Raw genomic sequence first — 16609 nt, forward strand, 5'->3', positions numbered from 1 at the left:
GCGCACGCCACCAGGAAGAACCCTGAGTCAGACTATGGTCCAAGCAAGATGACTGGCCAGACACACCCGGAAACTAACCCCGTTCCCATAAAACCTGAGACTGTGAGCCATGTAGCAGAACAGTTCTCCTGGTTCCCTTACCCTGCTGCTCTCCATCTGAGAGCCCCTTACCAATAAAGTCCCTTGCTTTGTCAGCACATGTGTCTCCTCACACAATTCATTTCCGAATGTTACAGAAGAGCCCACTCTCGGGCGCTAGAAGGGGTCCCCCTTCCTGCAACAAACTGACGTGGCCGAGATTACTGGAGAAGCCAGCTGGAAGGTCATACATGGATTTGACCCAAATGTGCAAACTCCTCTTCAATAACTGAAGAGTTTTCTAAGAACCAGAATTCTTTCAAAGGAAAAAGAAGGTGCTGGTTCAAGGCTTCACTGCAGTGCAAAGGGAATATTCGATGAGTTCCTTAGTTACTGCTAATGTAAGAAGGATTTCCAACAGGCACTGCTGCAGCTGGCCTAGAAGGTATTTGTGGTCCCTTGAGAGTTGTAAGCAAGGACTGTTTCTTTTTGAGGGGGGAGAAAAGAAAAGATAGCAATTTCCTTTTAAATATTTCAGTGTGCTATCATGACATGAATACACTACAAGGCATGCAAAAGTAGTTAAACGGTTCCAGTGCACAAAACCAGCTCAGAAAGGATGACCTTGGGAGTTGTAGAAGCTTGGCTAGAGTGTGTTGATGACTTCCTTGTATTAAAAAAAAAAAAAAAATACACACACACGAAACTATAAAAAGGAGCTATAATAAAGTACCCAGCTGGGGGCTGAGGGGTTAGATCCTAAAAGCAGAGAAAACATCTAACTCTGGAAGATGCCAATTTCCTACATTTTAAGTCTTACATACTTGATTAGCAGTCGTGTGTCCAGGGTTAGTGGAAATCTAGGATGTGAGGGGTGTGTGTGTGTGTGCGTGTGTAAATGTCTCTAAGGTTGAACAGAGCTCTGGAAACTGTTCAAAGTTTAGCACTGGAAGGCAGAGTCTCTAAGAAAATCACTTATCTCATTATCCTGGAGTTTTCCATAAAAGGGAAGATAATATTTTCCTCAGACCAAAGGCTTTGCAGTCAAACAGACTTTAGTATAAACAAGCTTTGCCACAAGCTGCTTAAAAGGTTAGGCAAACACTTACCCTCTGTGAGGTTTAGCTTCAAGATGATGGTCTTAATGATACTTATCCAGTAAGGTTTATGAAGAATAAAGTAATGTATGCACAGCACCCAGCATAGAGTCCAGCCCATTGTGGACTCTCATTAAATAACAGTAATGAGTTTATTCTATTTTTCATTAGCCCTCTCCCTAGGAACAAAGATTAAGAACTAGAATTGTTTATTATTGTTAATCTGTTGTCTGTTACTGTTAGCCCAATGCTATTACGTTTTTTTCTCCCCATTTAAGTATGGAAAACACGGAAGACACTGAGATTTCAATAGCAAATTCAACATTAAAGAACTTGTAATAAATTACTGTATTGACCCAATGCACAGAATTTAGAGCTATACAGGTATAGGAGCATTTTCTAGATTTCTTTTTTATTAGAAAGAAAATCAGGCATCTCTCAACTTGCTCCTCTAAATCAGGAGGTCATAAAAATCTCTAAAAAGAACAGCTTGCCATGAAGCTAAAGCAATGTGAAAGACCTAGAATAAGATTCTAAGTCAGAACTTCTTCTTCCTGGAAGAGACTTCCTCATTGTGTTTGAATGTCTGGATAGCGTGGGTTGCAGACTTGGGGCAGCTTAGAAGTTTAATGTGCTCACAAATTACTGAGCTGCTATGTCTGTGAAGGTGTCTCACTCACAGGCATGCACGATAACAGTCACAAGCGACGACACTGAACCCGTATGATCTCCCCTTAATGCGTTCTTTGGATTTGGAAAATCTCCTGAGTCTCCAGAGAAGGTGGTCGCTGGCCAGTCAGGCTCCTCACCCACTCCCACCAACTCCTTAGAACGCTCCTGACACACCCTCAGGATGATGATAATAACGTTAATAATGACACAAATGATAAAAGCTAGTATTTACTGAGCATTAACTGTCCGCCCGGAATTGTTTTAGGGCTTTACATGTAATAACACTTAATTATCACAGCGGCCCCATCACAATCCCCATCTTACAGATGAGGGAATCGAGATACAGAAAAAGTTCGGCAACTTGTACAAAAACACAGAGCTGAGAACGAACACCAAGTCTGGAGTCAGAGCCCCAGACTCAACCCCTAGACGATACTGAGTCAAAAGGACATTTAATGTGTTTCTTTTCAAAAGTGGAACAAGAAAGTTCAGCCACCTGAGTAATGCGTGATTGGGCCACCCATAGAAAAGTTATAATCTTCAGAAACAGTGATTAACATGGTGGCTTATCTGTCCTCCAAAATTCATGGATTATTTTAGGCGCATCCCTGGTGAAATCAGTAGTGAAAAGATTTTTTTAAAAAAAGGTAAACTCTGTGTAGAGGGATCTATCTGGTCATCTTTGAGGTCATTTCATCTTTAAGACTTCAACAAAGTCTTCATCAGGGATGATGGAACCTGACCTAATTGTTTAATGACATAAGTCCTATGTTATGATATTCAGGACCCGGAAAAATAAATTATTGTCCTTTGGATTTGGAGGGCCAGGGTGAAAAAATTGAGAGGCTTTATATCAAATTACACTTTATGAAAACTAATGAAGCTAATTGGATTGAATAAATTCTGGAACCGCACCACCCAATTTGGTAGACACTAACCACATGTAGCTAGCCTGAGTTGAGATTTGCTGGAAAAGTAAAATACACATTGGATTTCAAGAACTTATACAAAAAGAAGATATAAATATCTCACTAATAATGGCTTATATTAGTTACGTGTTGAAATGATAATATTTGGGTTATACTAGGTTAAAAATTATATCATTAAAGTTAATTTCACCTATTTCTTTTCACTCGTTTTAACGTGGCTACTAAAACATTTTTAATTACCTATGTAACTCACATTCTATGTCTATTGGGCAGTGCTGCTTTAGAACACAACGTGCAAAGTACGGACGGGGGACGTTGATCATAGATAGATGTAACCTGATGGTGACAAAAGAACACCCACATTGTGGGCACCCAAGCTGGGACTCCAAACGCCAGGCTCTGTTTCCAGGGCTCTATGTACGTTCTGTGAAGCAGGCAACTCAGAGGTCTATTGTTCATGTCTGCTGGAACACGACACATGGTAGTTTCAAAGAATGAGCCCTGCTCCAAGCTAAGGGCTAACAGGATTTATTTATAAAGGTTATTTGAAATAAGTTTATCTTTCTTTGTCTAATGAATGACAGATGATAATTGAAAAGCAAAAGCATTTTCAAATGCTTTGGGGCTTTAAAATTCTATTAATTTTTATCCTCACTTCCCCCCTAATTCTTGCTTATTTTGCTTTTCTTCTTTAAGAGAGAGATCAAGTCAAATGTTTGGGGGCTTTTCTCTTTGAGGCTATTATAATTTATTGATATAAATGTGTCAATGCTTAATCCATATCTTTTTTATTCTTGCTGTATTTATCCATTTCTGCTCGTAACATATTCCTCCTGTAAATTTTTTTCTATCCCTATTCCCCACACTCTCAATTCTCTAAGTAAAATTGATTTGGAAACATTTGTTATACAAAATCTTGATAGTTTGCTTTAGCGGGTCATAGGCTAAACAGATATCAAAACATTTTGGACACTCTTCTTAAGTGACTCTTCATTGATAGCTATGCCAAGAACCGTGATTATAAACCTAACCAAGACTTTAAAAAATACACAAATGGCACAGTCTTCAAGTCTTGATATTAACTGAGGTTTGACACAATTAATAGTGTCTGAGAACAGAATTGTGTGAAACAGGCAGAAAGACAGAAAGATACCCCAGCAACAAGGATTTCTTGGAGCAGGCATTGTCCACCTTAACTAGCAAGCATCTTATAGATTTCTGCTGGAATATGTCTGTTTGGTGAGACAATTCACTGATGAGGGCACACAACAATGCCTTATTTAGAAAATAATGAGGGAGGACCACAGAGAACAGTTTGATGGAGTGGTTTTACTTGGTACCATGGATAGACTGATATGCAGTTAATTTTTTCTTGCTTATTTCCCACTAATATGTAGTTGAGCATATTCAGATGAGAGAGAAGAGCAGCTGTGGGAAAACATCCAGGAGTCAGACAATGTTTATAATAACTTCACTCAGGGTGTCAGTTCTCTGGAAGCTGACTCCAGGAAAAGCCACAGAGGTGGCATCCTTTGCCTTGAGGCCCATTCTGTAGATACCTGTCCTCTCGTCAGCAGCTACTCTTCCGCCTTCTTTCATCCTTTACTTCCGCTTAAGTGTCCACTGACTTCATGATATTCTCTGGAGGCCCCCAGCCCACCATCACCACCATAATAGCTTTCCACGCTCCTCAACATTCCACATGTGTAGATGCCATCAAATATGACTAATCTGAATTACATCCTCCCTGAATTCTTACCTCTGCTAGGAAAAATGGGTGGGGATATCTTTTAACCAGATAAATGCTACTCTGCTAATTTTATGTTTCCCTTTTCCAAAGGACATAGAGATTTAACTGAGTAATAATCTGACATAAGTAAGGGTAAATCAGACGTCTACCAAGTTCTTTTATCATTCAAATAGGTATCAAAAGAGCACCTGGAGATCCACTCAGAGAGAATTTGAGGTCACATATCATTAAATTATCACACTATATATTTATTTGTTGGTTATATCACATCCAGCTTCTTTGAGTTAAAAGTTCTCATGGGGCTTCCCTGGTGGCGCAGTGGTTGAGAGTCCGCCTGCCGATGCAGGGGACACGGGTTCATGCCCCAGTCCGGGAGGATCCCACATGTTGCAAACCGACTGGGCCCGTAAGCCATGGCCACTGAGCCTGCGCATCTGGAGCCTGTGCTCCGCAACGGGAGAGGCCACAACAATGAGAGGCCCACGTACCACACACACAAAAAAAAGTTCTCACGAGTTGAAGAAGAACCGAAGGCGTCCTTAACAAGAGATCACAAAGTTTACAATCCGAAATTCTCAAACACTGTAAAACGCATCCCTCAGTCTGAGGACATCATTGAACCGAGACGAAAAAAAGCTAATTAACTGTCTCAGTGAAACATTCCTTCCCTTTTGGAGAGTCAACTGGGGACCCATGGACTTTGAGCCCATTGTGAAATGGTGTGTGAAACAGATCCGAGTTCAACAATAAATATTATCAGCGATATAATCGTTTTCTCCAGCCCTCAGGGCCAAATGACCTGCATTTTAGAGAACTGATTTTGTCCGTGCGTTGTATTTAGCCAAGCAATTGTTTCCCATGATATGCTTGAACCCACAGTTGCTCTGTCTATGAAATGCATGGTTGAGTTTTTCCAGTTGCTGATTGCTAGTCTCACTGGCCTGAATAATAGTCACTTCCTTCGTCCGTAATGGGTTTTATATACAGTACACAGTCACAACCATTCAATGTCACCCATAAACATTCAATGAATTGTCCAATACAGTTATGAGAGTTGCTTACTTGGGACACAGCTAGGGTAAGCCTTACTGTGTTAATGAGATGATATACCACGACATTAGGCAAGGGGTGTTTCCATCCCCCGCATTAGCTGTACATGCTCTCTTATCTAAGGACCCATTTATGTTATTATCATAATCTTCATCGACTTGTCAAGATAATGAAGGGTCCACTGAGTTCAGACAAGGCCTCCTGTAATTCATGGAAATTTAAATAACATAGATATAGAAAGGGTTTAGGAGCATCATATAAATGAGATCTGCATGGAGAACCATAAAGAAAGGGCTTTACAAGAGATTCTGTCTTGGAAAGGATGGAGTTTGGACTTGATTTTGAGGGAGAGAAGAGAGACCAATACTCTGAAATGAGGAAGATAAATTATCCAACAAAATGCATAAAGACACATTCAGGACAGAGAGCTGGAGGAAGAGCAGATGAAGGTGAACTCAGAAGTGATAATCAAAGTTGGAAAGAAAGGAAGGGAAACTCTTGTGCAGGTTTTCAGCAAATCCCACATCTGTATTTGTTACAGACACGCAAGTCTGGGTTTCAGGGGAGGCAAGTTTCTTATCAGCTTTGACATATGCCTACCAGACTTGCTTAGCAGTCAGACAATGTTTATAATTACTTCACCAAGCCCTTCTGATGGGCCACAATTTGCAGCCATCTGTACACTGATTTCTGACCAACAGACTTCATTCCATCAGTGTTCCATTAAATTAACCTCAGGTGGCTGATATCACCATGTCAGAACCTCACCCAGTGTAGCTATGAGTTAATAAATTGACCTTCTGAAAACCAAGATGTTCTCTCCTTTTAAATTATGTAAGGACTAGTAGGGAATTTCAAGTTCCTCTATTTCAACACCCTGTTCTTTCAGGTATTCGTTCACTGAACAACTATTTATTTACTTGTTCTATACCAGATTAGGTCCCTGTTCTCATGGCTTTACAGTGTAGCTGGGGATGCAGGCATTGAATAATACACTAAGAAGTTATTTCAAGTGTGGTAAATGTTATGAAGGAAATAAACATGGAAATACGATAGCCTTCTCCTGGAGGGGATAGGGGATTAGCTGTCTTAGATGAGATGGGGGGGATCAGTAAAAAGGACTCTTTGAGGAGGTAATATTTGGACTGAGATTTGGAAGAAGATATGAAGCCACACGAAGGGGAACAGAAGATGGAAGAAGGTACAGTCAAAGAAAACAACATGTGCAAAGTCCCTGAGGTGGGAACGAGAATTTGACAAAAGCAAGTGGTGAGAAGGAATGAGGCTGAGAGGAGCTGGGGAGGTCGAAGAACTCACCCAGGACCACAGCATTGTAAATGAGGAAGTAAGGAGGTGAAATGGATGTTACAGATGAGTGGCATACAGACTGGACGGAGGATACTGGCGACTAGTAATATTTGAGTGGTAGAGAGAAGAGGAGTAACCCATGAAATGCCTTCAAAGGCCAGGCTGGTATCATAAACAAGTGAGGCAAGCCGGGTAAGAGACAGGGAGTGGTAGTGACCTCGAGAATGAGTGACATGCCTAATAGCATCCAGACTCATTAAAAAAACATGTTGCAGGCAAAATAAAGCACGCCATTAAAAAATTCTTCACAAGCAAAATAAAACACATAAGAGGAGGCAAACAAAGCCCACGGAACATCAATAGGCAACGCCGAGCTAGGGGAAAAGCAGGGAGGAGGCTGGGAATGAGAAAACTCATTAGAGTGATCTCGTGTAAGTCAAGGACGAGTTATATCTTATATTTCCACGAACTGGAACAGGAAAGGATATATTTTATTAGGCAGTAACCCGAATGCTGTAACACTAACAGCAACAACAAAAACCCTACACTATTTGTTACAGAACTTTCGTAACCTAAAAATGGAGGTAACCATCAAATGGTCAGATATGTAAAGACGGGAATCACAGAGCCACGTGGCCCATCCAAGAACTGGATGGACAAGTCCTCCTGAAGAATCACGGTCATTCATTCTGTGCTTGCACGGGTCCAGGGATGGGAAGCCCCCTCCCTCACGAGGCACTCTAAGTATTCAGAAGTTTCTATCAATTTGACTTGTTGTTATGTGGAACTGATACCTGACTCCTTGATGCCTAACGGTTCCAGATCTGCTCTCTGGAGCCACACAGAACAGCTTTAATACCTTTAATACCTGCCAGCCCTTCAGATACTTAGAAAGAGTGACCCTGTCACAGCCTTCCCTCTACAAGCCTTCCCTTCTTCCGACAACACATCTTCACCGTCAATGACTCCCCAAGGTAACAGTTTCCAGGCTCTGTCATCCTAATCACCTTTCTGTGAACCTTCTCCGATTTGTCACCATCCCTCTTAAAACAGTGCCCAGGGAGAATACAGCATTCCTAGCCAATTTATCATCTAGAGCTTCTCCAGCCGTCATTTTCTACTTCTGCAGCAGTAGGTATACAATTCCATTCTTCGCAGCTCAGTCTCCTGCTGTCCCTGCTCCCACTGCCCACCCTCCCAGGCAGTACGTTTGTTGTAGTTCATGGAGAGATGCATAATCGGGGGTGAGTACTCCCATCAGTATAAAGAATGCTGCCCCTCATTACTCCATCATTTCTGATTAAGGTCACTCAGTCTAATGTCCATTACATCTTGTACCAATAACGCCTGTGCAATGCCTCATGTTTCTCGTGCTGCTTTCTAGGCGTTATCTTATTATGCGCTCAAACTGGAGACGTATTTTTGCACAAAGAGTAAGATGAATCTCAGAGTGAGCGGTTTAAGACAGAGGGAAAATTGGAAATCTGACCCTTGAAAAGAGCGCTGGATGGGGGCATCCAATGACCTGGCTTCAAATCCAGGTTTTCCATTTACTCACCGTTGCTGGTTTTTTAAAAACAAAACTAATAATGGTAATAAGAACAGAAACAGTTACTAATAAATGCTGGTACATACTTTACCAGCATGTACCAGATTGGTACATACTTTAATAAATAAAGTATGTACCAATCCCTGTAATAAGCTTTTCATGTACAGTATGTCATACATTACATGCAACCACCTTTTGAAGTGTATGTATTATATATTATCTACATTTTCAAGAAAAGGGGATTAAAACACAGGGTTTACGTGACTTTTCCAACATCACACAATCCCAGTAGGCGGCACTGGGATTTGAACCTAATTCTGCCCGTCTCTGAAGTTCAACATCTTCAAGTCTCGCACCACAATCTCCCTTAGTGGGGACTTACGACTCAGCAATTAATGGGGAAAAAGAAAACTCTCTTAGCAATTACTTCTCCTGAGAAGCTTCTCCTAATGGGTAGGAGACAGGGACATGTGTTGCTTCACCTGTAAGGCTGGAGACACTGGGAGAGTGTACACGAGAGAGCAAAAGAGTGTGGAGGAGAGAAAGGCCACACACCAACCTCAGCCTTGGACATCATGTCTCAAACTGGGCTGAAATGTAGCCCTGCAGCTTCTGTCACAAGCACATTTGGAATATAAACAAGATTTCAAGGGGACAGTTCAGCCTAAGAAAACAGTGTTTTCACCTCTCCAACCAAGCACTCCAGAGCCCCACTGCCATCAGATCAGCTCTTACACGTGGGGAACACAGGTGCCCTCTCCTTGCTGAAAGAAATATTTAAACTGAAATTTTCTTCTGGTATTTTACACCAGCATATCCATGATAGGGTCTACGCTCCACACAGCACAGACAGACATCTGAAGGTTCTCATGTAGATGAGGTCCTAGGAGCAGATCACCTGCTTCTTTCTGCTCATCTTTATAGTGGTTTCACACTTATATCTTTGAATGGAAGTAATAAGTTAACTGCTAAATGCTTATGACACAGGGGTTACACTCATCCTTCAAACCAACCTAGTTTCTGCTGACCATAACTCAAAGTTCCACTCTGAATAAATGCTGTTAGGAGAGGCAAGCCGAGTTCCAAAGTGGTTTTAAAATTAAATGTAGTATTCAACTAAAAAAAGAAAAAACCATATATCAATCTGCTTCATTTCCACTGGTGGCACCCTAGATTATCTCCTACAGAACCTCTGGGCTGTATCTCCATGAAAATGTTTAGTGCCTTGGTAAATGACAGGACAGAAATCACAAAGACACTTGGTTTCTGCCAGATTACATTTGAAAAAGAAAATCATTGTAATTCATTTGTCTTCAGGTTCTGCAATGGCCATTCTTGGCTCCTTGGCCTCTACTGCCACTTCCCAAGTCTTATTGGGTAGAATCCCATTTAAGGCCATATACACAGGGTTCCTGGTTCATTAGGTTGATTTCCTCACACTTCCAGCCCCGATAATCAAACAATAAGATCAGAGAGAGCAGACCTACCTCATCGTAGATGCTGTCATTCCTGCCAAAGTCTCCAGCCTTCCTTGGGAGAACGTGGATGTGAACATGCTGAAAAAGTACAAGGAAGAAAGAATAAAATGTGATTATCTCCCCATATAGTTCTAGGCTTGATAATGACGCTCCCATGAAGTCCAGTTACTCCATATTGGCTCCTGCTGGATTATTTTTCAGAGCAAGTCACCTTCAGTAACTATATCTGAAATCTGCAGAGAATAGAGGCTCAAAACAAGAGAGGGGGCTTCCCTGGTGGCACAGTGGTTGGGGGTCCGCCTGCCGATGCAGGGGACTCGGGTTCGTGCCCCGGTCCGGGAGGATCCCACATGCCGCGGAGCGGCTGGGCCCGTGAGCCATGGCCGCTGAGCCTGCGCGTCCGGAGCCTGTGCTCCGCAACGGGAGAGGCCACGACAGTGAGAGGCCCACGTACCGCAAAAAAAACAAAACAAACAAAACAAAAAACAAGAGAGGACAATGTGGTGGCATATGTGAGAGTGTGAGTGCCAGTGTTTTAGGGGCTCTGTGGAATTACCCATAGTTGTCAGTCTTGGTTGTATTTAGCCAGTGCTTTGAAATGACAGCATGTCGTAAAAGGTTACCATAGGAACTCTGAAACTGACAAGAAAGAAGGATTGGCTAACAGAGAACGGCATAAGTAAAGAAGCAGAGGAGCGAAAGTAGAAAGGAGTATGGAGCAAGTAACAGAACAGGGGCTTCAAATAATAATCATATAATAGTAACATCAATAGTTCTCACTTATTAAGTGTTGAGTTACTATGATAAGAAAGCTTTTATCTCATTTGATGATCTGAATAATCCCCTGAGGCAAGTTCCACTATGATCTCCATTTTACAGATGAGGAAATCTACGCTCAGAGAGGTCAAAGCCCCAGAGGAAGTGGTAGAGTCAGCACAGGAAGCCAGCCCATCTGGCTCTTACCACCACATTCTTTGTCAGCACATAACGCCGATTCTGTGAAGTTAATCTTTTAAACAGTCCATTTCTCTAGTCTACTAAAGCGCCCAGGTAATATACATAGCAATGCTATTATGCAGAGATCATGAGTCAAGGCACACAGCATATCTAATTCAATACCCTTCAAGGCTAAACTGCCATTTAAAAGTTTTATTTCCAAGGAGCCTCTATTGTACCTCAGCCGAAGTTAAACCTCACTCCTGCCCTTGAGCTATGTTCACAAACCAGGGGGAGGAATGTGAAAAGGAAAGGCCTAAATGTGGACAGGCAGACAAAGAATCAAACCTAGTCTCCGATCACACCCACCCCTTCTTGATTACAGTGATCAGGCTCCAAGTCTCCAAGCCTCCAAAGGGCCTCCGGAGAATGTGAGATAAGTGTCCCTGTGGCTTTGTTGCACGAGGAGGGGAAAATGATATGCTATTAAAGCAGAGGCAGGGAACAAGGCGTTCCAAGGTGAATAAAGCAGAGAGGAGCTTCACATCAGCCCCTGAGCACATGGTCCCCAAAGAGTGACACGTTTTTCCCAGAATATTCTCCAGTTAATGATGAAGCCGGTCATGGATTCCTCGGCAACTGGGACGAGTGCATGCCTAAGTCACAAAGACTATGTGAGCAGCGGGAGACAAGGAGAAAAAACAAACAGGGAAAAATACATCACAAACTACACAAATTCTTAGAAGGAAGCAGTGCGGGATAAGCCCAGGGTGAAAGTGATTGATGCACGTGGGCTAGCTGACTTAACAGCAAGACAGCAAAACTGCCACAGTACGTGGAAACAGCCCACCCTTAAAAGAAGGCGCACTCAGCCTTTACCTCCCAAACCTGCAGCTACCCTTTCCCCTCTTTCTTCCCTCTTTTCCTCCTTCTTTCTTCCCTTCCTCCCTCCCCCCTTTCCTTCCTTTCTTATATCCATCCATCCATCCATCCATCCATCCATCCACCCACCCACCCACCCACCCACCCACCATCCCCCTTGGACCTTTCAATAATCAGGTATTCCAGACCAGTGTTCTGCAGCCAAACTGCCTAATGCAAATCCTGGGCCTACCACTTACTAGCTCTTTGCTCTTGCCCCATAAGGCCTATATCTCAGTATCCTCATCCATAAGGGGGGTTGCAACCGTTTCGACCTCACAGAGCTGTTAAGAGGATCAAATCTGCTAACCACGTCCCTAGCATGCGGCTCAGTACATACTGAATACTTAATACACAGAACTGCAGCAGTATTACTCTTACTTTTTATTTATTTTTTTTATTTATTTCTTAATCAGCAGATAGAGATCACATTCAGGGCTTGGTTCCCACACCAGCAGGGAAGATACTTAAGAAGCTCCTTGAATGGGACACGGCTAAAGTTACTCTGTTGCTAAAGCTTATTTCTGTTGCTTTGACTAGGGGTCCTCAAATCTGAGCACGCACCCGGGGCTTGGTGGAACACAGATCGCCAGGCCCCTAGAATTCACATTTCTTACAAACTCCCAGTGATATCAATGTTGCTGGTCCAGGGCCATACTTAGACAACCGCAACCATGGTTCACAGGATCCATCTGGTTCCTGACCTCCTCTCCTGAAAATGTGCTAATGTAAGCACCAAGGTCACTCACTGTTTTGCCTGCCCTGTTGCATTATGGGAGACCTATTACTGAATGCTTCCTCGACTTGCCGCTCTCTGGTCACCCTCTGTGCCTTGTCCTTACGAATATGTCTGTTCTTGTCCGCTAATGACATACAGGTGGCTGTGAACTTACATTAGGGAAACCTCCTGGGTCCAGGCCCATCCCACACCTCTTTTTCTTTACCTTGCTCTCCTGGGTTAGCGTTCAGGGCTATTTCTATAGGCTCTGTTACCACCCAGCCCTGGAACTGCCACCCTTGATCATTGGTAACCACTTTAAATTCACTGTGACACTGATGACAGCAAACAGCTCACTGTATAGGTGATTTTCCCCAAGGGCATAGCTCTCAACACAGCCTGAGAGCTTGACTTAAATTCTTAAGTGACAGACTGATCACAACATCCTGACAAAGCACTCAACCTCTCAGAAAAGGGAAATCACCATAAAGCCTGCTCAAAACCTCACTGTTGTGAAGGAATACCATTGTCATGGCCTTCCAACAGGATGGCATTCTGATAAAACCCCCATGAACAGCACATACGGAGATAATTCGACATAATTCGTTCTTCATATTGAACTTTGGTGATCACAATTGACTTTTTTAAGTGCTATCAAAACCTCTGATTAAATTTTACAGTATAGCTGCTTGAGTGGGAAGAGTATTTTTTTCTTCTTCTTCTTTTTTTGCAGTACGCGGGCCTCTCACTGCTGTGGCCTCTCCCGTTGCGGAGCACAGGCTCCGGACGCGCAGGCTCAGCGGCATGGCTCAAGGGCCCAGCCGCTCCACGGCATGTGGGATCTTCCCGGACCGGGGCACGAACCCATGTCCCCTGTATCGGCAGGCAGACTCTCAACCACTGCACCACCAGGGAAGCCCGGGAAGAGTATTTTTAAAAATCCATGATGCACTGCATACCAAAAAAGTTTGCATGGTCAACTAAAATTCCACAATGCTCACTAGCATAGTGTCAGAGAAGACCCACTCAAAAGACACATGGTTAAATTTGTTTAATTAGCAATCCAGAAACTTATTTAATTATAGAGAGCCCCACTCTTTATTCATATAACATCTGTTTACATTTTTCTAACATTTATAATTATTCATGCAAAAATATTTAGAACCAAGTTCTAGTCTAGAAACCAGGGATATAGTAATGCATAAGACAAAGTCCCTGCCTCCATAGAGCTACAATGCAAAGGGTGATACAGAAAATAAGCAAGAAAATAAATATACAATTTAGTTTCAGGTGGATATAAGTGTCCTGCAAAAAAAAACCTAGTGGGCAGAGCTAAAAATTCAGAACTGGGACACTTCAACATTTGAATTTTGGGAAGAGAAGAAGTAGGACTCAGATTAAGGATACAGCAAAGAAGGAGGCAAATCAAGAGAGGGTAAGCTCTCAAACTGATGGAAGAAGGAATTTCAAGGAGTGTATCATCAACAGTCAGCACTGTTGAAAGCTTGCGTTAGCTTCCACGAAACTGGGAGAATAAATCTTAACTAAAAAGCACGTGACAAGATGCTCAACATCATCAGTCATTAGTAAAATGAAAATGAAGACCACACTGAGATGTCACTTAGCAGTCAATAGAATGGCAACCTTAAAAAAAGAGAATAACAAGTGTGGGTGAGAATGCGGGGAATTAGAGCATTCACAGGCTGTTGGTGAAAACGCAAAATGATGCCACTGTTTTGGAAAATAGTTCTGTACTTCCTCAAAAAGTTAAACATAGAGTTACCATATGATTCAGGATTCTACTCCTAAGTACGTACCCAAAAGATCTGAAAACAGGTCCACACAAAAACTTGTATATGAATATTTATAGCAGTATTATACATAACAGCCAAACAGGGAAAACAACCCATATGCCCATCAAGTAGCGAATGTATAAAAAAAATGTGGTATAGACAGACAATGGAATATGATTTGGCCATAAAAAGGAATGAAGTACTGCTAAGTGAAAGAATTATGCTAAGTGAGTTATGCTAAGTGAAAGAAGCCAGACACAAAAGGCCAGATACATCATTCTGTTTATATGAAATGCCCAGTATAGGCCAATTCATAGAGATAGAAAGTAAATTAGCAGTTGCCAGGGGGAATGGGGAGTGACTGCTAATGGACATGACGTTTCTTTTGGGGATGATGAATTTATTCTAAAATTAGATAGTCATGATGGGTGCCCAACTTTGTGAGTATACTAGAAAAACATGAAACTGTATACTTTAAAGAGAGTGAATTTTATGGTATGTGAATTATGTTTCCATAAAACTGATATTAAAAAAGAAAACTGAAGCGGATTTTTTTTTTTTCCTGAAGAGGATTTAAGAGAGAGTAGAAGGTGAAGAAAAGGAGATAAATAAGCACAGATAACTTTTCCAAGGAAAAGGAGTTTCACAAAGAAATCCATGGCGGTAGTTGCAGAGGAGGGAGAAAATCACTTGTGAGGAAATATAGCCTTAAGTTTCCTGAGTCTACTAGTTTCTACAATTATTATTATTACCCTTAGTAGTAGTAATTGTTGTTAATACTTAATGAAAGATCACTACATACCAGTCCCTGGGTTGATTTACATCATTATTTCAATTAACCCTTACAATGCTGCCTAGAGGTTGTTAATAAATGCATCACCATTTCCAAGAGACAAAATAGACCAAAGAGGTTAAACAACGTGGCCAAGCTCCTGAAGGCGTGACCAGGAGGTGAAATCTGAACCTGAGTCTGCCATCAGACACTGGAGCATTTGCTCTTCACCACCCAGTGACACCATCTCTCAGGAGGCCACCCTGCCTCTCCAGATTCCAAATATAAGGACACCTCTTCGCCATGGCCTCTTGATGCCTCTGCCAGCTCCGTGATTTCTCAGTAATGTCTTTGATCACATCTGCAAGTTCTTTCGGACTTGCGTCCCTCAGGGGATGGAACCTGCCTTTGCCCAGAGATCTCAATTCACTTAAAGCAAGGATGTTATCTCCTAAGTCCCATTTCCACCTTACGTCTTCCTAGTTCAAAGTCATGCCAGATATAAATATAGATTAACCAAGTTGTTCAATGTCAAGTCTTTTTCCCCCCTAATTTATTAATTGTATGTAGTTTGCACCAAGCAGTAGATCCACCCTTTCCTGGCTCATCTGCTTGAGTAAATTTTAGCTTTTAAAGCCCTCTCCGTTATCTTTTTCTCCAAATGTAGGGTCTCTCTCAGTGTTAATACCTTAACAACATTTTTATAGGTCCCGCCTCTTTTGCACGATCTGTGTGTCTCCTTCCATCCTTTTGAACACATCTACTTTACCCCATACTCACCTGAGGATGGTCAGTATAGTCACACTGATGTGTTTTGTCGTTGTCGGAACATATTCTAATTTGTCTATAAGGGATAAAAGCGTGGCGGGGAAAGGGCAGGGAAGACTAGAGATAGACAGCTACCCTGCTCCATAACTAGGGTCCAGCAACCTCCATCAGTTGCCCCAGTATGAATCCCTCTCCCTCAGATTAATGAGTAATCACAGAAGGCAAGTCTGATTCTGAAGGAAAACAAAAACACTGCTTTGGGAGGCAGACAGTGGACCCTCCAGTATGTCCATATCCTAATCCCAGGGCTGGTGAATACGTTAGGTTGCATGGCAACGAAAAATTACAGTTGCAGAAGGATTAGCACTGTTACCAGCTGACCTTAAAACAGGGAGAGTATGAATGACCCTGAATTATCCACCTGCACCCAATGTAATCACAAGGGTCCTTAAAAGTGGAAGAAGGTGAACATAGCCAAAATTTAAACTTTGTGCTTCAAAGGATACAGTCAAGAAAGTGAAAAGGTAACCCGCGGAATGGGAGAAAAGTTATTTTGCAAATCATCCATCTGATAAGGGACTTGTATCTAAGTCGTATAAAGAACTACTACAACTCAGTAATAAAAAGACAAAAAACCCAACTAAGAAAATGGGCAGGGGTTGAATAGGCATTTCTCCCGAGAAGATGTGTAAATGGCTAATAAGCAGAGGAATGGAGTTAGAAGGCCATCCCTTCAAAACAACTTCATGAGAGTCTGCCTCCCTCCCTCCCTCCCTCCCTCCCTCCCTCC

The 16609-nt window shown here is 42.2% G+C and overlaps 1 protein-coding gene across 8 annotated transcripts in view; it reads right to left on the bottom strand.

Moving 5' to 3' along the window:
- FHIT (fragile histidine triad diadenosine triphosphatase) overlaps positions 1-16609 on the bottom strand; it is a 1451582-nt gene that overhangs the window by 167900 nt on the left and 1267073 nt on the right. For all 8 annotated transcript variants that reach the window (XM_089918156.1, XM_022572687.3, XM_022572686.3 and 5 more), the window contains one exon: positions 9921-9989. In XM_089918156.1, coding sequence (XP_089774282.1) covers positions 9921-9989 — 69 coding nt within the window. The remainder of the gene's footprint in view (positions 1-9920; positions 9990-16609) is intronic.

This window comes from Delphinapterus leucas, chromosome 10, assembly GCF_059928025.1.
Source record: "Delphinapterus leucas isolate spDelLeu-1000000601 "Yukka" chromosome 10, BTC_Dleu_Yukka2, whole genome shotgun sequence".
Lineage (NCBI taxonomy): Eukaryota > Metazoa > Chordata > Mammalia > Artiodactyla > Monodontidae > Delphinapterus > Delphinapterus leucas.